This window comes from Hyalella azteca, unplaced genomic scaffold (assembly GCF_000764305.2).
Source record: "Hyalella azteca isolate HAZT.00-mixed unplaced genomic scaffold, Hazt_2.0.2 contig10740, whole genome shotgun sequence".
Classification (NCBI taxonomy): domain Eukaryota; kingdom Metazoa; phylum Arthropoda; class Malacostraca; order Amphipoda; family Hyalellidae; genus Hyalella; species Hyalella azteca.
The window spans coordinates 167,683-195,525 of record NW_025940764.1 but is presented as its reverse complement, the minus strand read 5'-3'; the positions used below and the strand labels follow the sequence as shown (position 1 = coordinate 195,525).

The window sequence follows — 27,843 nt, the reverse complement described above, 5'->3', positions numbered from 1 at the left end:
CGCAAATTAATTGTCTTAAGTTTAGAGATGCGGTAATCCAAGACACTGAAAGTTATAGTGATACTTGATCGTGTTCTATGAGTTGCCTAAATCATGAAAATAAGCCAAGACAGTCTACATGAAATAATTATTTAGTGCCCAAAATTTAAAATATTCAACAATTAAATGTGTGAACAGTCCTTTTTATAAAGATTGGGTCTACTTAATTTAGGTCCAATACCCAAGTCGAAAGTTACTTTAATAAAGATATAAGCATAATAAATACAGCAAGTGAGTGGGTTTCGAGTAGCGTAGAGTTGAAATAGAGTTTCTTCAGCTCTCTATTAATAAAATTGAAATTTTGCAAGGAAGAATGCACACTTTTAAAGGAAGCGAGTCAGAGACGATATCATCAGTGTTAACTGCCACTCATTGTTAACAATATGTGTCGCCAAAATGTACTGAGTGGTTGAGGCTCAATAGTTTATAAATTTCAATACTCCAATCGAAAAATTAAGTACCTATATTATATTTTGTCAAAAAATATTTTGAAATGTTTTCTAATCTGACATTTGCATCTGTTTTATGTGATTGTCCTTCTCTCTCATTATTGTCAGGACGAAAATCCTTGCTATGGACCTCGCTCATGTTTTTCAAGTAGTTGATCATACTTGCGTGCATCGCAATAACATTTTTCAGAACACATTCGCAGCTTATTAGCATTAGATAATATATATAAGTTGCTATTGAACGACAAGTCTGACGGCCATTTCAAATAAAAGACACGCTCATCACAAATCTTTGAAACGTTTCCTGTTCCTATTGTTAAAGCAGGCATAACTTGCGCTGCAATGCGTATCATAACACAAGCATAGGTATACGTCTTTCCAACGAAGCATTGTCCCACAAAAGAATTGACTATAGGCCACACTTGACCCACTTGAGGGACAAACGACTAACTAAAGTGAGTCTCATCTTCTACGCAGGTTTCCCAGCAGTCTGTGCGCGCGGGCAGTTCCAGTGCGCCACGGCAGCGCAGTGCATCGACGCTGCGCTGCGCTGCGTTGTCCCTGCGGCTCCCAGCGCAGCCTGCCACGACAACTCCCACCTCGTAGACTGCCGTGAGCAATGACAAATATCATTATTTTACTAATAACAAAATTAAAAAGCTGTATAAATACTACTATCATTGTTTTACTACTAATAAACATATTTTTCTACTAGAAAGAAGCTCAATGAAATGATTAAAATCATTTCATTGAACTTCTTTTTTTTTTGAGTGAAAGAAGCTCGCATTGTTCAGAAGCTTTCCAAGCCCTTATGTCGTAAATGTTAAAAATTATATGCTATTTGATGCTTTTAAACCTTTAATTTTAATACATAGTCTGATATGAGCATTATTTGGATAATTTTTAGTGAATAAAATATTTCAAATGGATCCAATCAACTCGAGAAAATTAACTAATTATAAATCAAAAATTGATATTCAATCACCTTATGCATTAAGGAAGTTTCCAAGTATTTTTTATTATCAGAACTAAAAATCTGAATTGATTTTATATTTCTTCTTAGTTTGAGACAGTATATTTGTCGATCATATTTGAACGAATACAAAATGTACTGTCAAATAGAAGAACATAATTAGTTCCGTATCATAATTTAGATTATTAAAGACACACAGACGCATTGAAATTCGCACACGACGCCTCAAAAGCATATCCTAGGATGCCAAAAATGTAATAACATTTAAATACATGAAAATTAGTAGATTTTTGACAGAATTTAATAGTTATAAAATATTTCTACTCATGGTTGAGATAAATATTATTAATCAACTCATGGGTGAGATAAATATTATTAGTCAACTCATGGTTGAGATAAATATTATTAAATAACTTCAGCAGCTCGTGACTTCGTCACAGTCCTCTGAAAATTCATACTTCATCCGTCAACAAGTCGGGAACTTTTGGCGAGAGTGTCTGCAAAGTTTATTTAAAGATTGTCTGGTAAATTTGATTGAAGCGTCTTCTCTAGGACTGAAAAAACTTCTATGATTTTTACTGGATCCAATCTTTGTTGCATTCTATTTTGCAATAGCAAATGCTTCATAGGAAATTATAACCAAATAATAAATGATCGGTTTCAGAAAATTTAAACTAACGTGCAAAGAGATATAAATTTATTTTCGTTTCAGGCCAGATTTCACTCGTGCTATTATTCGCTATGTAGTCAGTTAGGCTTGGAGCTCGAGCCAGTGAATTGTGAGTGAACACTGCTTGCTTTTCCATTCCAAAGGTGAACTAAATTCTTTCTAATTCAATTCAATAGAGATATTGACTCTATTATTATTTCTGTTATTCAATATTTATTATTGCTTAGATACCATTTTCTAACATATTTTGTCTGAAGTTCAAATTAATTCAAGTCGAATTCAAATTCAATCAAGAAAAGAACAATAAAGCAAAGTTTGTATTTTTCAATATAGTCTCTTCATTACGCGAGTAATTAGTGAATTTTTAACTGGAAATTATTGTTAAGAATTTTCAGTTTTTACTATTGTATTTGAACGAAACAACAATTACTCGTAGTCAATATGTAAGAGACTTGTTTCCGTGCTCTGGATTTTGCATAACGCTCTGTGATGAATTTTCTGGATCCTGGACACAACAGACAAAAATTTCAATTGTATCTATCGGAACACAGATGTAAAACAACTGTTAATTTTGATCAAAACTCCTAATGCTGTCGGATTCTCTATCTTAATTACGCTGTTTTAATTTGTGTGAGAGAAAGAACGTAAATGTGGAATTGATTCCAGATTATCACTAAACATTCACACTAGATACTTCTCTGCTAATAGCAATTGTTACAACAACAATGTGTGAAATATATATTAGATAAAAATAACACTCATTATTATGATAAGTTTTCCAACTCTTTTGATTAAACTGACAATATTCTTAAAAGCTATTTAAGCATTAAGTCCTCTAGCTGGTTTAAGATGAATTTAAATGAATCACTAGTTAAAAGTTAAATTATTTATGTCACTCTAATGCGCGCAATGCAAATTTGCAGTCCATTCTAACTACTTACTTTGATATCCATGTAACCCGTTCTATAAACTTTGAAAGGCATTAATTTCCCCCACCATATATTAAACTGTAATATTATATAGCGGCTAAAAATTGGAAGGGGTAGATGTTCGGATAGAAGCACCCAGATACATATAGAAACTTGACGGAAATATATAAAATGAAAATCGTTAATTCGATCTTATGTTTCCTCAAAATTATCCATCTAATTCCATCTGGCTTATTTTATAATCTGGCTCAATTACTTGATTATGTATTGTTAACATGGACTGTTCCCGTGGAGCACCGATATTAGTTGCGTAGTTGTTCTTGATTATAATTGTCAGGCAGACAGAACGCTTGTTAATAATATAGGTTTAATTGGGTTACCTGCAGTCCAGTTACCGAGCTGATGTTCTGTAGACTAATTAATGTCGTATTTGATGTTTACCCTCACGCAGGCTTCACTGCTCTGAAGCAATGAAGGGAAATTGCCCGGAAACTAAATTTATTATCACACCGATACTTAGACATTCAGGCTGAAAGCGAGATAAATTTCTATTCCTGTGCCATCTTTTCAATTATCAGTTATTTTGTTTGTAGTTTTTTAGCGAAAGAAAAAAATAAGAATTTTTCTGAGACTAACCTAATTGTTTCACTATTGAGTAAATTCTCTGCTATTTTCGTCCAAGCCTCCCATTTAATCATAAATTCATCGATGTAGGGTACCATTGGCTACAAATTACTCAAGTTAGTAAATACATATCTTTCAAATGAAGCATTCCAATTTCTAAAGAGTTTACTCGTCGTATCCTCGACATCTGATTCTTCGTTATGTGAAATTCTTACTATCAATCGTTTTCATTTTTGCAGTTATTCGATTTCCTTTCCAACGACAGAAATTCATTGCGAACAATTGTCGTCAGACCAAAGGTTATAATAAATGTTTTTTCAGGCAGGAACTATTAAGAATAAGGTAAAGCCTAGTAGGCTTGCTCAAATTGATGAAGATGTCCAGGCTCAAGAAATAAAATTTAACATCAATAAACATTACTCCAATTTGGAAAGATATCATTTTGGTTGGCAGGATTAACTTGAGGGCGTATTGAAAATATTATATTGGTTAAATATTTCTCTTTGCTGCAATAATAGGCCATAGATTTTAAGAAGAAGTTCCTTTGATTTGACATTTGTTTGAATGAATCGAATATAGATGAAAAAATATATGCATCATGAGGTAAATTTTTTAGATTTAACGAATATCTAAGGAGTGTTCTTTACAAATTTACAATCCTCTGACTTGGAAAATTTCATTAACTTGAAAAGTTAGATGTGAAATTTTCGAGCTTAAAATATTTATGAAATGATAATTTGAAAGTTCAAACAGCTAGGGAATTAGGGCGATGCTGTTGTACCCTAATCTCTGTAATTGACTTCATCGTACTCACGAAATTGTAGGTTGCAAACTTATCGCCAGAAAAATTTTTTTCAGCCCGATTTGGAAATAATATTCACTATTGAAGTAGAAACTTTCATGGGCTATCTTATATTCTCGTTAATTATTGGACAGATTTTCCATAAAAATTGTTTTGCAATGCTTCAATTCTCGCGGTAATAAAATACTTTCGATAACCTGCAAAGTAAAGCTTTAAAGCAGTGTTAACTAATTATTTAAATTGAAATGGTAAATCTCATGCCAAAATTCTAAATTAAACTCAAACTAAAAACAACATTTTTCATTTATAATTAATTAATTAATTAGAGGATTATAACTCTGTTGACAGTATGTTATATTAAAAGACAGTGATATGACCTTATAAAAATTTATAAAAGTTAGTCTTACCTCGAGGACTGATATTTACGTAAAATAATCAAAAAGTCTGCGCGTTTGTAGTTTAAGATATTGCTATAAAGTCTGAATAGTTGCGAAAATCGAAGTTTAATGTTAAAAAATCGTACAGACTTCATATAACAAAATTTAAACTTCTCTATTCAATATCTAAATTCCGAGATGAAATTGTCCGATTTGATAGCTTGTTAAGAAGTTTTTATCGAAACATTTGTTGCAAGAAGAAAAATAATTTGTTCTTGACAAAGCAAAGAACACGTGGAAAGATTGAAATTATTGCGGAAAGAAGTCAATCCTGCTCAAAAAGTATGATCCTGCTAATGATTGCTGAATTTTATGATCCCCAAAATTATTTACTGCTCCGTCGTAAAAAATAACTTTTCTCCGAGCCAAAACAGAGGTTATAAATTTATCAATAGAAACTTTCCCTAATTAGCGCGGATTTCGTACAGCAGGCGCTCAGCGGGAAGTAAAATATTTAAAAATTCCTTTTGAAACTGATGTTGTTTCATTATTTACCTTTTTAATCTAATGTATTGCCGGAAAAGAAAACTTGATATATTTTTTCATAGAACCTACTGTGTCTTCGGAAATAATTCAAGTTTTTTGGAGGTATAAAGTATAAAAGTAACCTAATTAGCAGAGATTTATTTAAATTTGACAATTCAAGTGTCGCACAACACACTAATATTTATTATGGAAGTTGGCAATTCAATATATTTACTATAGCTCTCCAAGCGAAATATCTTTCGGTTCTTTCAGCAGCTTATCTTGTTGTATGCGTGAGGAACTGAAGAATTATATCTCTTAAAGGTGCCTTCTGCATGAAAATAAATCCAGTTAATATCTTTGCTACCCTGCAAGTCTCAGGCAATTATGAATATAGAGAACTAAATTCACTATGTTTACAGTCAGGGGCCTTCTGCATAAAAATGAATCCAGCTAATATCTATGCTACCTAGCAAATCTGAAGCAATTATGAATACTGAGAACTAAATTCACTATGTTTACATTCCAAGTAAATTATTCATGAAAAAATATTTGTTTGCTTGTTTCACCGCAGACTGGAAGTTGTGTGAGCCTCATCAGTACAAATGTGTGAGCGGCGCGTGTATAGACAAGAGCCGCAAGTGTGACGGCACCGCTGACTGTATGGACTCATGGGACGACGAGGACATGTGTCGTAAGTATTATTAAGATATTAATATTAATAATATTATATTACTACTTGCTTACTATTATATTATAGTAAGTAAGTATTATTAAGTATATATAGTATATAGTAAGTATTATTATATAGTATATTACAGTAAGTATTATTAAGATAAATATTTAGTTTATTTTCACTACGTGCTCTGTTGTTGGTTTTATATTGAGAATTAAGCGCGACGTTGGTTGATCAACAAGATGATTAGTTATCAAACAACCCGCGATTTTACTGATGCATTGCGAAAGTTGGCTGGAACTCGAGCCCTCATTATCACCGACCGAAACCAGAGGCAAGTTTTTGTTTGCCGCCACATTTCGTGTAATCAGCAACACAATAGATGAGGTTTGCGGCACTACATGCAGTGTTAACATCAATAATAAATTGAATGGATCCCTTAAAAGAACTGTGAGGAACCAACTTTGGATTTAATTCTAAATGAGATAAGCACACCACTGCTTTTGATCACGAATTGACTACATTAGTTTATGTGAGAAAAGTTGGCTTGTGATGATAACCGGTCACAAGCATTCGTAGAGGTCGGGCATGCAAACATATAAAAGATTTATTGTTTATTTTTAGTCATGAATAGAATAAATAATGCAATATTGCAGTGACGCATCACAAGTCAAGTCTAAAACTGAACTGATAAAAGATAGAGACGCCATTTTCAAATAAATTCTTAAAAAAATTTCAACATTGAAGAGTTAGATTATCGAAAATGATTAGATTCACTCGATCAATGTATTGTTAACGGTAGTTCAAGAAGGCATTGAATTTGCAGTTGCCAGGAGTATTGACCAACTTTTTAGCTTTAAACAGTTAACAGAAAACCACGCATAAATTAAACCAAATTACAATGAATGCTCATGATAATGAAATGTGTGTCTTCGGCTTCAATGTTCGTTGTGGTTGACATTTACTTGAAAATGGCCAATATATTCAGGCGTGGCTTTTTCTGAATTCTTATTCATAATTAGCTCAGCATGACTTTTTCCTAGACTACCCAACTGGCTGAGTTCCCTCGGTTTTTAACTCTTCAGTTCATAGGTGGCATTTTGCTAGAGAGCAATGCAATATAAACCTTTGCAGTGTACGAGAAGTCATGTCATATCAAGATGCAAAAAAAGAACAGGTTACCATAAAGATTATATTTCACGGACATTACAATATTGCTCCCTGAAACATTGTTGTGCACTCCGTTTAATTAATTTTAAGCAGAGAGCACAACTTTGTGCATAAATTTAATCACTATGAGCATAAAATAATTCCTATGAGCATAAAATTAAGAGTTATAAGTTTTTCGTAACTTAGATTAAGATTTGCGATGAAATACAGCATCCGTACAGGTTGAAGCTATTAGTTTAATACAAAGTACATGAGTTTACTGTTGCTAAAACTCGTATTGCTACAAGAGTCATCAATTGTAATATATCTTATATAAATAGTTTCAACTTTTATCACATAGCAATGATAACGATGAAAGCAAGTGATAATGCAGCAGTTTGTGAGAAAATTCCAGTTCACTCCGCTAATCCATATTTGCTCCTTATTTATGCTTGAATTGATAATTCCTCATGGCTTGGGCCCCAAAGAAAAGGGAAGCATGTATATCTGGGCGGGTTTCTTTATATTCCTCCCAAAATATACACAACCATGCACTATTGAGTGTTGCAGCTCAACAAGTGATGCAAACCTGTGGTATCCATCCTGATAGGTACATATTGACGCACAACTTTTTGCCGCGGCATAAAGTTGTGACTCGTTAAACAAACTTGAGTTTTCGTGCCACATATAACGCTAATAAATATACTTTCCTGCATTTTCCAGCCTTCAATTGCTCATGGAACGCGCTGTGTAGCTGCCATCACCTCAGCGCCGATTGCTCCTTCTTGAACTAGACTGTGAGAGCACGTATTTCCTTACATCAATAAGATCGCGCGACAGAAATCATTCACTTACACTTGACCATTCTCAGTGTTGGACGATGAACAGTACTGATAATTCCATAATGATTCCGTTATTCTGCTTGTCAACGTGAATTTTCTAAATTATATTGATTGTTCTGCAGTTTTTTCTCACTAATATTTTTTATTATTATTCGGCTTCAAACTCTGTTAACTGAAATATAATTTTGAAAATGATTATATAATGTTAAAATATTCGACAAATTTTACATATATGTTACCTGTTATATACATAAGGATATGCTCAATAATATATCTTGAATGTGTATGTGCGTTGAAAAACTCAACTATTCAACACATACTCAGGGGAATGTATGCAATTATGTAATAGCTTTTGTTGCTATTAAAGATCTAATATTACACATATTTCTGGCAAAAATATGGATAATCGAGCCCTCCACATATTGTGTTGAGAAACGATCAATAAAACTTAAATAACTCATAAACCTGCGCATGAGAAGCAGAAATTGACACGACAACTCAATCTGCTCGACAGGAACCTGTCGGGCAACAGCCTGGGAGATGCCCTACACGCGTACGGCCTCAACTGCAGCTCGCGTCTCGTCTCTCTGTGAGTTCTAAAAAATATTCCAAAAACTTCAACGCTAGATTTTATTTTCGGGAGTTGGAAACTCTGTGGGGAATTGTGATTTTTTAGCCGAAGAATTGAAGTTTAGAATTTATTTGTGTTTTTAATTTCATATAATAAGATTTCAGTTAGACCTTCTAGCTTTGAAAGCTTTGAAAGAAAGTTGAGTTTGACCAAAAGAGTTTGATTGCGACTAACGGAGATTTAAGTAAATGAAGAGAACAAAATAAGGCTTCGAAATTGATGCGGCAAAACTTTAATGGGTGATGGAATATTTCTAAAAATTTGTATTAGCAAGTGCAATGAACGACAAGGCCTGATTCATTCAATGAACAAGAGAACGGTCTAAAAAATATAACTCAGTACTTACAGCAGTGAGTGACAGAGAGCGCATTTTCTCGTCGACGAAAACTTGAGGTCACGGACAGACGGACGGACAGACAGACAGACAGACAGACAGACAGACGGACATGGCGAGCACAATAGTGCATTTTTTCCATAAATGAGAAAATGCGCTAAAAATTGCGTTGAGTTTGAGAAATAATTTAAAATTTAAATTAAAATGCAGATTCCAGATGTGAAAACTGAATTTCTTACTCACAAAGTTTCTCGCAGTTCCCCGCATGGAACAAGAAAGTGTATTTGTTAAAACTTTTACACACAAACATTTACAAACTTATCTAACCATACGTAAAATCCGTCTTCTCTGCGATGTAACGATGTAACGATGAACATACGTAAACGATGGAAAAATTGTGCATGTTGTAATTTTTTCCGTGGAAATTGGATACGCGCATCAAAAATTATCTTTCAATGAGACTAATTTATACATTCATAAATGAAACGTTTGCATTATGCCTCAATTTGATCAAAGTTATCATGTCAGTTCACTCAATTATGGTCATGCATCATTTTGGGAATATGTCGTTACGTAAAAGTAATGGGTATCAATTAAGTGAAAGAATCAACATCATTATTAAAGTTACACCAGCTTCTGCCACTGTGAAAACATAATGGTTCCCACTAGAATATGAAGTCAGACCTAGCTCGCTTAAATTTCAATCTGAGTATTATAACATTATCATATTACTAATACAGACCTGTGGAATCCAATAATTTTGTGTGATTAATAATTTTGTGTGGTTGATGCAATGATATGATTATTATTTCATTGCATCAACAGCCACATTACAAAACTATGATCTTTTACCTTGCTAAATGATTCCAGTTTAATAACAAAAACGAATAGCTAAAAGGTGAATCATGATTTATTTTACAGCTGGGCCTATATACCTATGACTTTATATTTGAATATCCTCTAATATATGCATGAATCAACATTACTCGTATATTTTAGTAACTAAAGATTCTATCCCTGCGAACAGTTGCTGGAAAAATTTTCAAATTTGAAAATTGTCTAATTCTCAAATAAAGATACATAAAAACGTTTTTCTGGTCTAATTAGTTCCATATCATTCATGTAAAACTCATTTTGTGAAATAAGAACTATCGAAGAAAGAAAAAGCTAAGGGATTTTTAATATCTGTCCAGGCGACGAGGTATGCAATAGACGTGTTCCAGTTTTGGTCCGTGTTTTTCGTTAGACTTTCTGTGCATGTTTGCATGCTGTCCAATATAGCGATAACGTTCCACTGGTTCTTCTCATATCGCCGCAACAAACATAGCATCATCATAGATAAAAATAAATCTTTCTGGGAGCTAAAAAAAATTCAAAAGTATATACGGGAAGAAATGACAAAGCTTTTAATTGTGCGAAAACGTCAAGCAATAGCCATTTCCTCATCATCTCTTACCCTTTGAAACTATCATGTGCTTTGAAAATAATTTAATCATCAAAGTTATTCAACGTAAGACAAGTAAGTTCAGTGCGAAATATCGGTGAAAAATTTTCATTGTGCTTCTCGCCGGTACATAACAGACTACGGTTTCGATTCAGTTTATTTTGGTCCCGACTTTAACTCATGCTTCGAGTGAAGAATTTTTTCAAAGGTTTCGAACACGGGATGAGTTTACATAGGCCTGCCAAGGGAAAGATTTAATTTTATGCGATGTGTAGTCTAGTTTAATTGGAGGAATAGCGTGAAGCGCTGATGCCTCATTCTACTAATAATAATTCGAGTGAATAGTAAGATGAGGTTTTCATAAAAAACTTAGAAGAATAATTCTAGAATGACATTGCTTGCTATTATATCTATAACATGTTACATGTTATGAGTCAATAAGTTACAACTACTACACTGTTTCAAGTGTGGTTAATGGCAGCTAAAGTAAGAAAATTACATGTTTACCTGAACTAAGGCTGGAAGATAAATCGTTTTTACTCGCAAGCTCACGAATGAGTGAAGAATTTATGAGTATTCAACGACATTATATATGCAAAGCAGATTTTTCAGAAATAATATCTGCTGAATTTTGTATATTCCATTCTGGGAGCGCAGAACACTTTAGTAAAATGCAGACCATTCGTGAATTTTAAACTAAATCAGTTACAATAAGGTGTACGCTTTACTGTAAGAATAAAATAAAATGATATTTAACTTTATGGAAGTCGAGTTAAACATGTTACGTTAATCATCATTTGAAAATATAAAATTGAAAATTTTTCTCCAACCATCAGTCCCATCAGTCAGAGAAGATCATTCTGATCATTCACGAATTATCCAAAGAATTTACATGAAAAAGTTTGTTAACAATTCTCAGCCCATAGGTAAAACAAAAACTCTTCTAAATCACGACTGAATTCAAACTATTGTTCGTGTTTCAATAAAGATAATGGGATCAATTTGAGAAGAAAGACTCCACGCTTGAAGTGAAGATTTAGCTAAAGATATTATCTTAACTGTCTACGTAAAATGTGCGGCTCGTTATTTTTTGCGGCTCGTTAGCGGCTGTCATTTGCTTCTACTAAGTCATTGTTCGCGCCAATGACGAATGGCAACCAAATACTTAGTATAAAGGTAAAGTGTGTTGAAATATGAAACTCTCACCGAAAATTAGTACCGTATTTTGTTCCTGTTCACTGCAGCATAGCAAGGTTTACTGAAACTTGGGACGGATAATTGGTATTGAATACTTTCTCTTTAGCAAGTCTCTTGTCTCTGATGACTTGATGACGATTGACCGAAACTCAAAACTGCTCGTTGAAACTCGTGGATGATTTATTCTTGACGACATTTATTGGCTAGACCTATTGTCTTCCTCATTTGAAGAACAAAATCACGGCGGGAAACTGTCATTAACAAAATGATTGAAATTTGATGCTGAAATGATGATTTTTCAGTGATCAAAATCATTAAAATAAGTCATTGTCCTCTCGGCCTGAATTTCGATATCTGAAATATTATGTCATTGATGTTTAAAATTGACGGCGATTCTCTTGAATTCAGCTTAATCATAAGAATCTTTTGTCTCTGTATTAGACCTGACTAAATGTTATTGTCTTTGCGACATATCACGTGACCTTTCGCGACTACATATCCCTTATAAATACAAATATATTTATTTATAAATAATCATTTCGATTTAACATCTTTCCATTCACATGCATCAAATTAGCATCTTTGTTCATTCACCACAAAATATGCCCAAGTCAAAAATATTTTCAATGGCGAATGTTTTATTTCACTTCTTTATGTTGGAGCTACAATTAAGCAAGTATTAAAAAAATATTACTCAGTACTCACTGCAGTGAGTGACAGAGCGCATTTTCTCGTCGACGAAAACTTGAGGTCACGGACAGACGGACGGACAGACGGACAGACAGACAGACAGACAGACGGACGGACGGACATGGCGAGCACAATAGTGCATTTATTCCATAAATGAGAAAATGCGCTAAAAAGGGTTTGTCTAATAAAATTTCAACTTCGAGTATTTGAAAAAAACCAAGGTTGCAAATAGTCTGCGGACCTTAAAACAAAGATTTCATTATCTCTCTGGTATTAAAAGCACTACCGTCAATTTATCTGGAATTGATATCGAACACTACCGTCAGAATTGCAATTTTATAGTTTTATGCTTGGACTTGAAAATGAATGATATACGATCCTACCTCCTGAAATCCTTCTTCTATCAGAGAGAATTTTTCGTTGTAGACAACGACGTTTCAGCGTATCATTAGGCTTAAAATTTTATATTTCCAGTTGAAAGACGGGTAATACAACGTAAAATAATACGTAACACAACGATAATAAAAAAGTAATTTCCAGTATAATTTATTTATTCGGTCATCATACGGTAATAGGGTTAATCAGCATATTTTTCAGGATAAATGCGCGTCCTTAAATCAAAACACTTAATTCTGGGGGTACGACTACCACGTGCGCAGTATTTAGTTTCTTCATTGGACTGTGTTGCATTAAATGACAGCACTTTTAGGTGTTATATTCTATTTAATGCTCTACAATATTCCCGTAAATGCTGATTAATTAGTGATAAGGTCCAACCTACACAGGAAGTATTATTTATCATATTGCGTACGAAATTTGAAGTTAACTAAACAATCCCTATTGATAATATAAGGACATGCTATTAATTAGGATCTTGAGTTGAATTCGCACAAAAATATAATAATATAATAAAAACAAATCGAACAAAAAGATTTTTAATATTTGTAAAAATTGAGTGATCTGGCTTCAGAAATGTGCTACTCGAACTCATTCGAAAAGTGCTATGCGAGTCATTCGAAAAATATTTGTTACATATATAATCAAATAATTTGTGACAATATTATATTTTATTGAGACCTGAAATCAAAGCGAATATAAATGGTATTTAATTATTTACCTGTTCCCCGCTGTTAAAAAATTTCGTTTGGAACGATCAAATTAAGATTTCCAATTAAAATTCGTTACTATATCGAGAAATTTTCAAATGTTATCATTGAATACATTTAGCTGCACGTAATGGAAATAGAGCTACTCTAAATCGATGTCAAGAAACTGCTTATCTATCGAGCAATTAATATCAAGGCAATTAACATAAAATAAGCGGTAAAAATTGCGTTACTCAAGATCAATCATATATACAAAAATTCAATATCTTGTGCTTTGATGTTTTAATTTCATTGTTTATACAGATCGAATTCAATTCAATTCCATATTGCCATCTTATTATCGAGTTAAGTTTGTGTGGCTCAACGATTTTCTTGGAAACGTTCTATATTCCATAACTAAACTACGAGTAAAATGGGTGGATAAACCAGTTATCAGTTTCAATACCTGTGCAATTTGAAAGCAGTAGTATTAATTAGGAAATTAGACTATAACTTTATAGTTTATTGGCAGGTTAAAATACATGTTATATTTCGATTCGAGAAACCAATTGCTTTTTTATCCTCAGAAAGATAACAGAAACTAAATTTCCGCCCGAATCATGAAACTGTATTGAAATAATATTATTTGCATTTTTTAGCTTTGATAATAATTTTCAATCTTCCAATTGTATAAATCAATATTACAAATTTGATTTATGCATTCAAATTTTTATTTCTTGCTTCTTTGTTGTAATGTTCATCACTGTAGACTGGAGAGAATGATGTTCAATCAATGTAGACTGGAGATATCTTCCTACCGAAGTCTAGCTTCTCGTATCAATGATACGAGTGATGCAATGTTAACGAGTGTGCACTGTATAACAGATAAAAATGTATTTAAATAGAAAAATCTGTCAAGCCTTAAAGCTAGAAATACAAAAAATGTTCCAGAGTTTTTTTTTTTGATAATGTGATTCAGGTATTGAGACAAAAGGCCTTATTAATATCTTTTAAATTTGATTCAATATCAAACATTGAAATCTGTTAATCTAAATCTTCTTCATAACAGCTAAGGCTGTGTTACGTTGTACGAATCTAAAAACATTGTTCAACCGTTCCTAAAAGTAGGTTAAACGTAGTAGTATTTTTTGACGTTGAAAAGTAGTATAAATAAGTAATAAGTAAGTATAAGTAGTTTTAGTTTCGTTCCGAAAAACAATTTCTCACCAAATACTGAAACAAATACCTAGCCCGAAAATTTGTCTTTACCTGAACGACGATTCATTCTCGAATTCAAAATTATTAGACAGTACGAAATAATTGGATTGGTGTTGGTTTGTATGATTCTTTTTACGTGCAGGATTTTGATCTAAACACTCGATCAGAACGCACATTAGCGTCAGGCATCGTCAACGCTCGATCATCCATCACGATGATTGTCTAGCAAGCCAAGATTCTAAAATTATATCGTTTTAGGATTGATTAATTTTGCAGAGTAGTTCTATTTAAGTTATTATGAAATTCGATGAGAGATGCAATGATACGATGATATGATAGTCTTGTATTACAATATTCGTTTAATTTTTTTATTGCAATAATNTGTTGCCTGCTTTTTGTTTACTGCTAAATTAGTTTAGACCTCGTGACCCCTCAAGAATTCTTTATTTCGCTCCTAGATTTGGAGTCGTCGAAGAAATGTTCCCATGCAGTTACCTGGAATTGCTTTCAATATTTCCCGATGTTTCTGTGGCAGCTCCTTTAACTGGTGGTCTGTGAGCCTTGGCAAGCAAACTTAAGAAATAATACTCTTTGCAAAAAAAAAACGCGGACGACTTTTATACTTTCTTTTAAAGAGCTGCACCTGACGACTAGTCATTTGCGGTTAACCGTGTTTCTGTAGCCCGGACTGTAATGTTATCTTTTAAAATGTAACGCAAAAATTCTAGCCATGCTCCGTTCACGGGACATTATATAGTTGTTGATGTTGTGCCTCATTCATGACTGCATGTGTACGTAGACGAACAGAAAATTTCCCATGTGTGTTAAAGTGACGAAAACGCTAAAAATGTGTGAAATGATATCAAAAATCAAACTTAATAGAATATTTAGGCTATTAGGAGCTATAATAATCTGCTCGTTGAACTTTACTGAAGTGTACAATATTCTTACAAAATGGATTTTGTAAATAAATTGGGTCGGAACCGTCTAGGAATCTCATTTATGTCGAATTTCATCATAGAAGCTTTCCAGTTTCTTAAGAACTCTCGATAGCGCCAAGCCGTGTATTAGAGATTGGTTGAGTGTCATCATTAATTTTAGTCCCACAACCTGAAACAAGTTCAATCGTGACTAATATATTTCAAATATATACTTCTTTACTTTTTTCGAATAAAAATTTCTCAGTCGTAAGAAAAATTTCATAAAATATGTCAGGTGTTTACTTAATTGAACTGAAACTAGCCAGCTGATTTCAAAGTATAATGTATTTTAAATGGTGTTGCTTTTATTTGTGCAGAGATTTATCCCACAACAACATCACTAGTCTATCACCGGGGAGTCTTAGTCACTTATGGAGACTCAAGATCCTTGTGCTCAGTCACAACTTCTTGACGGAAATACGTTCAGGATACTTCACAGGGCTTCACAGTCTCACCACCCTGTGAGTCTTACGCTATCACAGTCTCACCACCCTATGAGTCTTACGCTATCACAGTCTCACCACCCTATGAGTCTTACGCTATCACAGTCTCACCACCCTATGAGTCTTACACTATCACAGCCTCACCACCCTGTGAGTCTTACGTTATCGCAGCCTCACCACCCTGTGAGTCTTACGCTATCACAGCCTCACCACCCTGTGAGTCTTACCCTGTGAGTCTGTGAGTCGTCACCACCCTGTGAGTCATTTTAGCAACAGAAAGATCTATATTATTGCACGGCTTCCAACATTATTCTTTCCTTTCAAGGTGCTCTAAATGTATCCTTGCGATTTCAATCAAGATTGAAATCTTTTTAAAGCTGAATTCTTACGTAAATTGTCTTGCATTGCAAGTAGGTTAATCGGCCGCAATTGTAATGAAACACGAAGATTATTTACAAGCTCCAAGAAAAGCGATACATGATTTCTGAATCAAACGTGCTTGATTTTGAGTAATGAACTTAACAAGTAGAATTGCAACCTCTACGTATGGATTTCTCTGGTCCATGCCAGGAATTTTCTAATTTCTTGACTTCTTTGCCTGCAAAGACTGTGCGACTCACGCCTCATGGAGCGCCTTGATCCACACGCCATCCAACATAATAAAACACTATTGTAATATGAAACTATTATAATATAACACTATTGTAGTATAAAACTATTACAATATAACACTATTGTAACATAAAACTATTGTAATATAACACTACTATAATATAAAACTGTCGTAATATAACACTATTATAATATAACACTATTTGCTATTTTTTATCAAGTTTGAGAGCAAATAACTTACGCAATGATGGCAAGAAATCGACTTGGTCCTTGCATATTCTCAGATGAAAATATGAATACGCTATCGTTGACCAGTTGTTTACTAATAATTTCACATTAGATTTTCGCTAAATAATCAAAAGTCAATTTCAGCTTTAATAAGCGACTATTTTCTTCGTTCTGATAGACTTACTGATTGATTTTAGTATCAGCGCAATATGTATTTATGGTTTGTGTACTTATTCGCTAATTTGATAAAAGCGGCACGAAATATTTCGTGTCAGATGGAAAGTTTGACTTTACGTCAAGTCCACTTTCAGTGGAGTTGACAGCTAAGCTGCCATCATACACGTCACTTTCAGTGGAGTTGACAGCTAAGCTGCCATCATACACGTCACTTTCAGTGGAGTTGACAGCTAAGCTGCCATCATATTCATCACTTTCAGTGGAGTTGACAGCTAAGCTGTCATCATACACGTTACTTTCAGTGGTGTTGACAGCTAAGCTGCCATCATACACGTCACGTTCAGTGGAATTGACAGCTAAGCTACCAACCTACATGTCAAGCGCTGAAGGAAATTATCTTGAAAGGATGGTAACGGGTCTCATTGCTTTGGTGATATGAAAGTCGTACAACCAGGTGTAAGAAGTTGATCTAAGTTGTTAAAAGAGGGAAAATATCCTACAATTAACTTTGTGTCTGAGTTATAATCGATAACGGACCATCGACCGTTTAGTGAGTGGACTCCAATACGAGTTTTCAAAATTGGACTTATTTATCAGTTTTGCGATAGTAATCTTCTGTAAGGAATTTATACGAATAAAACAGCTAATAATTTTTATTGAACTCGAAACGAATAAAACTTGGACATCAGTGCAGTCTGTCAAGAACTGTAGAGGCTGATGTTCACGAAACTGAAATTAGAGACAAACGATCTAAATTAAAATAATGTAGGAATACTTGAAATGACTTTAAACTATTATATTCAGCAATTCCAATTCAACGGCACAAGATATGACAGTAACGCAGTTTCCATTTCTAACCTTAAATTAAACAAAGTACAACGCAGAACAGGTAGTATGCACTGGCAGCACCGGAGGCAAGAAGCGAGATGACACACGAGACGAGAGGTGAATACCGGGGGTTATACTGTAATATAACGGAATAAACGGTAAGATCGGGTTTAAAATACTAGCAAGAATCTTAGTAAAATGATATGAACAAGTCAAAGCTCGACATTTTCACAAGACATAATTTAAATTATTGCGAAGACCAACCTTCAAAATTATTGCCATTGGCGAATTTCGAAGTGGCTTGAATAAAGCCGTTCAGAGGTATATTTGTGGTAAAATGGTGCAATTAATGGAATATTAGTTAATGGCTGGCCCAACTTCGGCAATACTGCCGAAGTAATGCTTCAAAGACGACTGTCAATTGTTGGGCCAAACCAAAGAGGTAACGTTGCATGCATTAAATGCCAAAAGGGACCATGTCATGCATTAATTCAAGTTAATTAGTAAGAGATAGGATGATAATTGCACTCTGAAGTTGATATAGAAATCAACAGTCCAGAACACTATTAGGTATCACCTATCGCTCACGCCTCCAAAATCCTTCTTTTTAATGGTTCCTAGCTATCTAGAAATCAACTTAAAACTATACTTATTCTGCAAGGTCCGGATCAATAAAAACGGAACATAATTTCTTATACTTCATTTCACGAACATAAATTAATTTTTGTTTATATATTATTTCAAAGCCACTAAATAATTATTTTATTCATCAAAAAGACATGTTAAGCTGTTTCCTTGATGAAAAGTAATAAATTCTTCTTGGATGTTAGTTTCAACCTATTATTAAAAGAGTAGTTTTGACTAACTCGATAATTTCAAACATTGAATTGTGGAGCAAGTTCTAGTAGCTTAGCATGGAACATAAGATGTCTCAAGTCTCTCACATCACGCGGCGCTCCACGTCACAAAATTGTCTCAGAAAATCAGTTATTTTAAAAACCAAATTTCCAAGTAATCAAATGAGCACTATAATTAACCGCGCATATTTGCATAGGCGTACTTTGCATAGCGCCTGGAGGGAAGTGATTAACGCAGTTCAGCTTCTCATCCCATTAGCTGAAGCCTTCGCTCTAAATACAACGCTATTCCTACGAGGATGAGAATAATATTGGTCTCAAGATGATTTCCGCAAGTTTAGGCGCCCGCATGGATTTTTGATTAGTCCCTTTGAAACTGAAGTAACTTTTCGGTAATCCAAGCGAGAAATGTTCAAGTTTCTCTTGAAGAAGTTACGTAAACTTGAGACAATGGTAGCCAAGATGAGACGTAGCCTCAGGCTGACTATGGAATCGGAATTTTGCATCGGAATTTATAGATTTTTATTATTAGTTCTGAGTTGAGAGGTAAATAGGGTGTTAATATTGATTTTGAATGTAATTTTTAAACGATCAATATCTTTGAATATTGATTGTTTGAATATCTTTGAATATCCTTGGTCTTGTTGAAATCGCTTCCAGAAGAGTAAATAGTCAGGCAAAGGTTGCAGAATAAAATTATTGCTGAAGTCAACGAATAAAATGTCGAATAAAATCCTCCTACATTGAATTCTCAAGCATGTATTTCCTTATTTACATTACTGTGAACTGCTAGAAGTTAATCTAGCGTGAGGCATTCACTGACGGCCGATGAATGTTGAAAACTTAAATACTGAGGCCACCTATAGCACGTGTAAAATAATTTAAAAAAAACAAAAATAAAAAATTCAATTGCAGACCGACCGATTCCAAATTTATAGTTCTAGATAAATTATTGAAACTGTGCCGTCGTTATTCTGATCGCACCGCCTGATTCTGGCTCTAAATTCATGTTTTAATTCTGCTTGAAATATCCTCAATCTTAATCCACTTGATGATACTCAACAGTCAATAAGCGTGGGATGCGCTCTAAAAATAAGATTTTTACTCATTGAGCCAAAAAGCCCGACCGTGACGTTAAATTTCTTACATTACAACGTTAATTGCGTTTAATTTGACTTTGGGATTCAATTGAGATAAATACAAGATCACGATTGCAATTGAAATGTTTCATGAAAATTTTATTGATTTTATGCAATTCCAGAGTTCATTTCTCATTGCAATATTTGCCATAACTTTCCGCGTGGCTCCCAGTTGAAACTCAGCCATAATGGCACTTAAGCATTATAGGTACTTCTTTGTAAACTTAAACAACGAAAATTAAATACGATGCGAAATAATTTCCGATAAGTTACTTTTTAACACTAATGATGAGTGTATTTTACTGTAACAAACTCTTTCGGGAAGATCTGCTACTTCAACTCCCGATTTCACGCTCGTTCGAGTCGCATGCAACTTAATTATTTTCTGGTTTGAAACTTCATATTAAAGTTTAGGACCACGGCAAATTACCGCAAATGTCAATACTTTGCTGAATGTTGTTAATTCAAAATGAAGAATTCACGCAATATTTAATCAATATTCGTATTGTAAATTTCACCCAGAAGATAATCTAAAGCTTGAGATAATTTAAAGTAGAATTATAATATCATTTATAAAATTTGCACATTGCGTAAATTCTCCTTTTTTTACTATCATAGTTTATTTTCCTGCCCATGTAAATTAGCATAGTTGGCATTCTTTACCCTAAAATTAGCAAAGATCAGGTGTGATAGAACGTTTTAAGGACTAAAACGTTATTGATATGAAGTATTATTATTGAGATAATCCTTTAGATAAAAATTTGCAAGGCACGTCACTTATAGTTGATCTCTAACAATTGCTCACGCTGCTACGAGCACGGGAATTAACACGAATGGGATTTATCAAGGGAATATTGTACCTTGATGATGGAAATTTTTTATTTTCCTTACAGACGATTGGAAGGGAATCGGATCAGGACGCTGTATCCCCACGCCTTCGTTGGACTCAGCGCCCTCACATTGCTGTGAGTTCCGCAAGCTCAATTTCACCATAACATTCAAAAAGATCAAATTTGGCGCACGTTTTAAATGTAAGCAGTACATATATGTTGTATTGTAATTGATGAAGCTTCACTTATGTTCATAGATTATTTTGGTTAGGCTTATTAGCAGCAATTGTTATCTTTTGCATTTCTTGGAAAATTTTAAAAGGACATCATCATTTATCGGGATCTGTATAGGACAAAACCTGTTTTCCCTCTATTTCCCTTGCATCTCAATGAGACATTAACCTCATTAATTATGCCTTAAAATTTTACACTTTATTATCTCTGGTTTGCAGAGATCTGACGCGGCAGAGGCTTGACACTATCAAGCCAAAGGCGTTCGAAGGCCTCAGGAAATTCAGAACACTGTAAGTAGGAATTTTTTCCTGCTTTTTCCGTTCATTTTTTTTTTGTCTGTCAGAGTTATATGTTTTGTCTCACATTTTCTTTCAATAATCCGTTTACTCAAGTTTAGTATATAAACTTTTTTTCTTCATGGTCGTATTTTAAAAGAATTTTGTATCATTTTCTTCAGCGTCGGAAAACTCTTAGCATACCGAATAACTTAATTTTTTTCTATTACATCGCAAGATTTTTGCCCACTTTTGGTGACAAAAATTGTTCATTTCTTAATGAACCAAAGTAACATAAATTGAACCGAAGCAAAACTTTTTCTTGGCTGCTATTTTTTGCCCGTGATGTTAAAATTTTTCCTTGTAATGGAAAGCCTGAAAGTTATTTTTATTACTATAAAATATTGCAGTACGACTCTTTCGAGCATTATCTTTAATAGTTCTTGATTTTGTAAGATGATAAACTAAATGATATAAGTCTTAAAGATAAGGCTGCGTCTGCTATGTAACCGATTCCATTTGCCGTAGAATTTTTCACAGCTAACTGGAATTCGGACCTTCAACTCACTACTGATATAGATATGCATAACTTCTTAAACACGCAGTTATCATGCCAAAATCCATCAGAATTTTTCAACAGCTGCGCTGAGGCTCGATCACACAACTTCCTACTTCAATGCTGTTTCGTTTGAGTTGTTTGAGGTTTTTAACGATCTCAAAATTCTGGGGAGAAATTTGTACCCTATTGTTTATTTTGCTGAAGTCTGATCTATTCAATTACATTATTTTTTCTCATTCGCATCCATTTTGCATGTCATTTTACTCTCCTGGGCACATTTAGTTTCCATTAATTTTGCTCGTTAAGAGATGGATGACGTGAAATTATCGACTAATTACCTGATCGAAAATTCAGTTGTCTAGGATACATAAATTACAAGTACAATTTTTACTGTGATGGAGATTTTATTACATATAGAACACTTCTTCGTAGCTAGACTATGAAATGCGTCGCAAGCTCAAGATAACAGACCAACGAATATTCAAAGAAATTTTGTCTAGAAAAATAATGAATCACAAGTAGCCTTACTAAAAACCAATGTTCTAAAACTATGCGTGAGTATACACAGAGGGCAGCAACGTATTACTTGTGTGAGTTAAAAAAATGGCAAAAAAATCCACTAAATGTAACATTTACTATGTATTCTAATGCTGATAAGCCTGCGATTGTCCCATTAAGACTTGAACCAATTCAAGTAGTCTGCTCATCTCTGCACTTCTGCATCCATTCTTGAAGTTAAATACAGCTTATTAGGGAAATTCTCAACTTCAATTTGCCATTTCAATCAAGATAACAAACCTGCGCCGACAAACTCAACATAAACCAGGCCTGGAGAACGAAGGATTTAATAAGACCCAAGAAATTGTGGCGTAAATTGTGGCCTACGACGGTACCACAAAGGCCGACCTAGATGTCGATGGGACAATAAACACTGATTTTGCCTTATATGATTGCACAAAAAATTAGTTTGAGCGAAAAAATCTATTCCTCTCCATATATAAGTAGTAACAATTTTAAGACAATTTATTGGACTTTTTAAATGTTCGTTTTAAAATTCAATATAATGTTGGTTATTTCAATTGTTCATTGGAGAATCACCAAAGTAAAGTCCTTACCTTCGTTGTAAAATAAGTCTAAAAGACATGTGCCTTAATATTAAATTTCGAACATACAATGACATTTATAATGGAAGCTCATTCATCTCATCAGTTGTGTGTTTGAATAACATAACAGTTTCGCCTTTTCTAAATGTTTAAGGATTTTCAACTGAGTGATCATACGCGGCAAAACCAGATATTCGATGGCAGTGCATCAGTACGAGTAATCCAATTATTTGGAAGTCTACAGCCCTTGTAAATTTTGACCAACAGGAAGCTGTCGCACAACTCCCTCACGACCCTCGAAAACGCGGCCTTCGCTGGACTCGCCAACCTCGAAGTCTTGTGAGTAAATGTGGACTTTTCCTCATACTCAGTCATGTTTGAATGATATGAAAGTGAGTAAATTGGGACTTTTACTCGTACTCAGTCATGTTTGAATTATATGAAAGTGAGTAAATTGGGACTTTTACTCGTGCTCAGTCATGTATGAATTATATGAAAGTGAGTAAATTGGGACTTTTACTCGTGCTCAGTCATGTATGAATTATATGAAAGTGAGTAAATTGGGACTTTTACTCGTGCTCAGTCATGTATGAATTATATGAAAGTGAGTAAATTGGGACTTTTACTCGTGCTCAGTCATGTATGAATGATATGAAAGTGAGTAAATTGGGACTTTTACTCGTACTCAGTCATGTATGAATTATATGAAAGTGAGTAAATTGGGACTTTTACTCGTGCTCAGTCATGTATGAATTATATGAAAGTGAGTAAATTGGGACTTTTACTCGTACTCAGTCATGTATGAATTATATGAAAGTGAGTAAATTGGGACTTTTACTCGTGCTCAGTCATGTATGAATTATATGAAAGTGAGTAAATTGGGACTTTTACTCGTACTCAGTCATGTATGAATTATATGATATTTACAATTTTATGATTTATTAGTGAAAAAAGTGTTGAGTATGGAAGGCAGCGCATATGGAATTCGTTTTATTTCATAACAATAATAATCTAAAAAAGAACTTGACCTGATTGAGCTTTTTCAGAAACTGGGTAAATGTAATCTATTTTAATTCATTGTTGTTGTATGAAGTATGAATAATTGCTAGCTTCTCTTCCGTTATTTCAGAAAAAAATCAACAGTAAATTAGAAAAAATGTTGTTTCTGCACTTGCACACTCATCATTTGTCACAGGAACAACTGCAAGCTCATTGCTTATTTGATAGATTTTCTGCATAATTAATTTGTTAAAACCCTTTAGACGAATTTGAAATGCTTTTAATTGATTGATTAAAATTCTCGAATAGAAATTGGATAATACGTACGAGTAGTGGCCGCGAGGAGGTACATATGAATGCGAGATCAGATTTCATTTATATTTTTCAGTAGACAATTTCAGGTCTATAAACGTAAACCCATTGAGGCTCATCTCGTTAACCCTTTGCTTCAGCTCGTGTGTGGCCTGTATTATCTTGTATTTTCTTAATGAACTTCTCACATTTACGGCCCATTATGCGGGCTATCATGAGGCTCATTCATGGATTTACGAAGGCGAGCACCTAATTCAAATCATTATCACGCCACGACCTCAATGTGTTGGAAATTATTGGTCTAAAATCTTAAAGATTGTCTCAACTACTCTCTGATACGAACAATTCTAATTGTGACTTATAGAACCAGGATGTTAAAAGTTATTTTTGTATGCTTATATGACCAAACATCAAAGCTACTGTTATAAGACCAGACGTCAAAGCTGCAAGACAGAGGCTGATGAGAAGATAGACTATAGCTAGCGATAGAATTTTTTCACTGAATGTAGCATAACAACTAAGCTAATTAGTAGAGATCATAACAGCGGAAGATGAATGCAATTACTGAATTGAAACTGTATTCACTATTACTGACTGTAGATCGGATATATACGTATCGCTGTCGCGTTTTTTTATAACATGACTGAAGATTAGTCGTAAACTTTTCATAAATGGTCAGACATTTTTTGATTTAGTAGAAATTTAAAAGCGAAGAAAACTCCACAAAAATTCAGCATTTCTCTATTGAAAACGTTTCGGAGACCAGCTCCATCGTCAGTTCGATAAATCTAGAACATAAATAGTCAGAAAATTAATTAAGTTTGGAGTTTTGATTTCACAGATGATCCCAGGGGCTTAAATTTGGCTCCTGATAGGCTCGGCGTTAGGCTACTGTGAGAAAATCAGTATAATTTTCCATTGAAGAGTTCAATGATGAGTTGAAATGTAAAGGCTTATTTCAATAAAAATTTCAAAGGGTACACATTCGCAGTTAAAAATGCAAGCCGCGAGGCATGTGACTTGAATGCTATGAGTTTGGAAAGGAAGAACATGGCACCAATGAATCGTCAGGACAAAAACAAATCACGATAAATTGTCAGAGTTCATTCTAATCTAATTACATAATGGCGAGGATTTGTCCTAATCAAAGTCAGTTGCTACATGCATTCAACGCCGGCATAAAGTCAATGGACGTCTTTATCGACGTATATTTTAATGAGGTAAACTCATCCGTATTATATTGTTCTTCTCAAATTAATTATGACATTTTTAGCCAATTTCATGGATGAAATAAAGTTTCGGTGTGTTTTGTCATCATCCTATTTATTCGATATTCCAGACGTTTTTATTTATCTTAGACTTATCTGTAAACATGGAATTTGTCATTGAATTTATATAGTATATTTTATTTAACAAGAAGGGGATTTTAAGCAACTTTGACTCGTAAAGAATAGCTTCTGAATTGCTCTTTAATGTAATTCTCTAATTTCGTATAGGTAATATATATATATAATATATAATTTAGTATAGGTATTATATAATCACTGGGAAACTTATTTATAACAGTTATATCCAGGGCAACCTAGGGGAACCTTCTTTATTGCATGTATTTCTACTGTGAATTTGTCATTGAATTTATATAGTATATTTTATTTAATGTATTTCTCTAATTTAGTATAGGTGTGCCATAATTTAACGTAATCTCCTTTTTATTCTCCAGAATTTTTTTCTGCTCAATATCTCATTATTAACTCATATTTTGATTGTCGTAATTTAGTTGTGGGACATTTCGCTCAAGTACAATAATTGAAAGTATTTAGAGTTTTCTCATCGAGCTCAATGCGATGTCAAAATTTAACTGCAAAAATATTCGATTTGAAGTTTCAGTTACTCGAATGAGTCAAAACGTTTAAATTTTGGTCACTTCTAGAAAAATGGTAAATTGTTGGAAATATTTCACCATAAATCTTCTCTTGTACGATATGAATTTGAATGAAGACTTTCAATTTGGTAAGCCATACTAACCCATCGCTCGTCAAAGTTAAAGTGAAACAAAAATTCATATCGGCGTTAAGAGGATCAGTTCTACAATACGCCGGACAGAAAGTTCGAACTTCCATAACATTTTACTGGACGTAAATTGCGAAGGCTTGGCAAAATCCATGAAAACAAGCCGGTATGAATAAAAACATTCCAGGACCAGCACGAAAATAATTTTTTTAATTGAAAGAGCCAATTTGAAGCGATTTTCAAAGTTGTATTAAAATTATTAAATTGAGCTAAATAAATGATAAATGAACAGATAGCTTTATGTCTATTTTTGACATGTTATTTGAAGCTGCATCGCAAAGTGCACTCAAATGAACTTTTAATTCTTAAAATTCTTCTGTGATTGAATTTGTACGTTGTTAAGGGACGCAGTGCAATTTTTTTATTACAGTTGATTTTTAATTTTTAAGTTATCTGATTTTTGGTTTTAAGTCACCTCGATCGGACGTGACAAATATGTTCTGCACTTATTTATTGCTTTGTGATCCACCGCGGAGGATCGCGTTATTTATCATTTGGTTTGTTTAATATGTGATAATTTTCTTGTTCAATTCAGTATGGTGTTTAAGGGTGTTTATGATTATTATTTAGACATTCTAATATTTATTTTTCTGGTTTTCATTAAATTCTGTCTTTGTTGTTGCTATTTCTAAATTCTTGTTTATTTATTAATTTCAGAAAGGCTCCGAATCATGAATACGAAACTAAGACTCGATCAAGGTACAATAGACATGAGCAAAGGAAACACACGGTTTATTGTTTCATATTCTTGTATTCTTACATTTGAAGTTTATTTATTATCATAATTTTCACTTATAATTTTCATTCGTCCATTGTCTTCCGCTTAACCCCCGACAACGTTAATCATATTGAGAATATTCTGCCACACGTCCTAAGTGCAATAGGGCGTGTGGAATATATAGAGAACTCCATAAATCTCTAGTCACTTAGTCGTTCCTATATCATCGACATTGTGCACTGAAACTACGTTTAACTCATTTTCAAATCACGTTGATGATATAGCAGCTTCAAAGATAAGTTAATTACCTTTAGATGCACGTATGACAAGCTCGATTATCTCCAATAATGTCTTTAGAAAGGAAAAGTTACAGGTAAAGAGGCACACTGACATGCTCTTCAGGCTTAAATACCACTGAGCGAATAAGCTGATTATGGCATTAAGAAGCCGGTATTGAGAGCACGACTCGTTCCGATCGAAGTATCTACTCTGCCTGGTAATTGGTACTTCAGTTCTTTAGTTCGGCTTTATTCTATAACTCGGATATTTAGTTCAATTCAAGGAGGCTAATTCAATGTAATGTAAACAGGAGATTATCACTCACCACTGGAAGGCAAAAAGATGGCAGACCCATGGTACCTCTGGAATCTTAGTGCAAACGTGAAAACTCGTGTTATATTGCAATGAATACCGGGTACATTGCAGCATTAGCCAGTTACACAATGAGGAAAAATTGTCAATACAGCCAATATTATGGTTTTGCTCACTTTTTTAAAGCTATTTATTGTTTTGCTCACTTTTTTAAAGCTAATATTAAAGCTACGT

General features: G+C 33.8%; 1 protein-coding gene and 1 long non-coding RNA gene across 2 annotated transcripts in view; one reads left to right on the top strand and one right to left on the bottom strand.

Moving 5' to 3' along the window:
- Positions 1-27,843, top strand: part of LOC108679450 (G-protein coupled receptor GRL101) — a gene marked incomplete at its 5' end in the record, with an annotated part of 66,939 nt that overhangs the window by 12,798 nt on the left and 26,298 nt on the right. The window contains 9 exons of the mRNA XM_047882564.1: positions 966-1,100; positions 5,963-6,082; positions 7,937-7,990; positions 8,085-8,100; positions 8,570-8,644; positions 15,952-16,095; positions 20,812-20,883; positions 21,201-21,272; positions 23,187-23,258. Of these exons, the coding sequence (XP_047738520.1) occupies positions 966-1,100; positions 5,963-6,082; positions 7,937-7,990; positions 8,085-8,100; positions 8,570-8,644; positions 15,952-16,095; positions 20,812-20,883; positions 21,201-21,272; positions 23,187-23,258 (760 nt within the window). The remainder of the gene's footprint in view (positions 1-965; positions 1,101-5,962; positions 6,083-7,936; positions 7,991-8,084; positions 8,101-8,569; positions 8,645-15,951; positions 16,096-20,811; positions 20,884-21,200; positions 21,273-23,186; positions 23,259-27,843) is intronic.
- LOC108679451 lies at positions 17,734-18,295 on the bottom strand. The gene is made up of 2 exons (XR_001931379.2): positions 17,953-18,295; positions 17,734-17,823 (listed from the first exon to the last, which is right to left on the bottom strand). It is a non-coding gene; the product is annotated as an uncharacterized LOC108679451 (long non-coding RNA).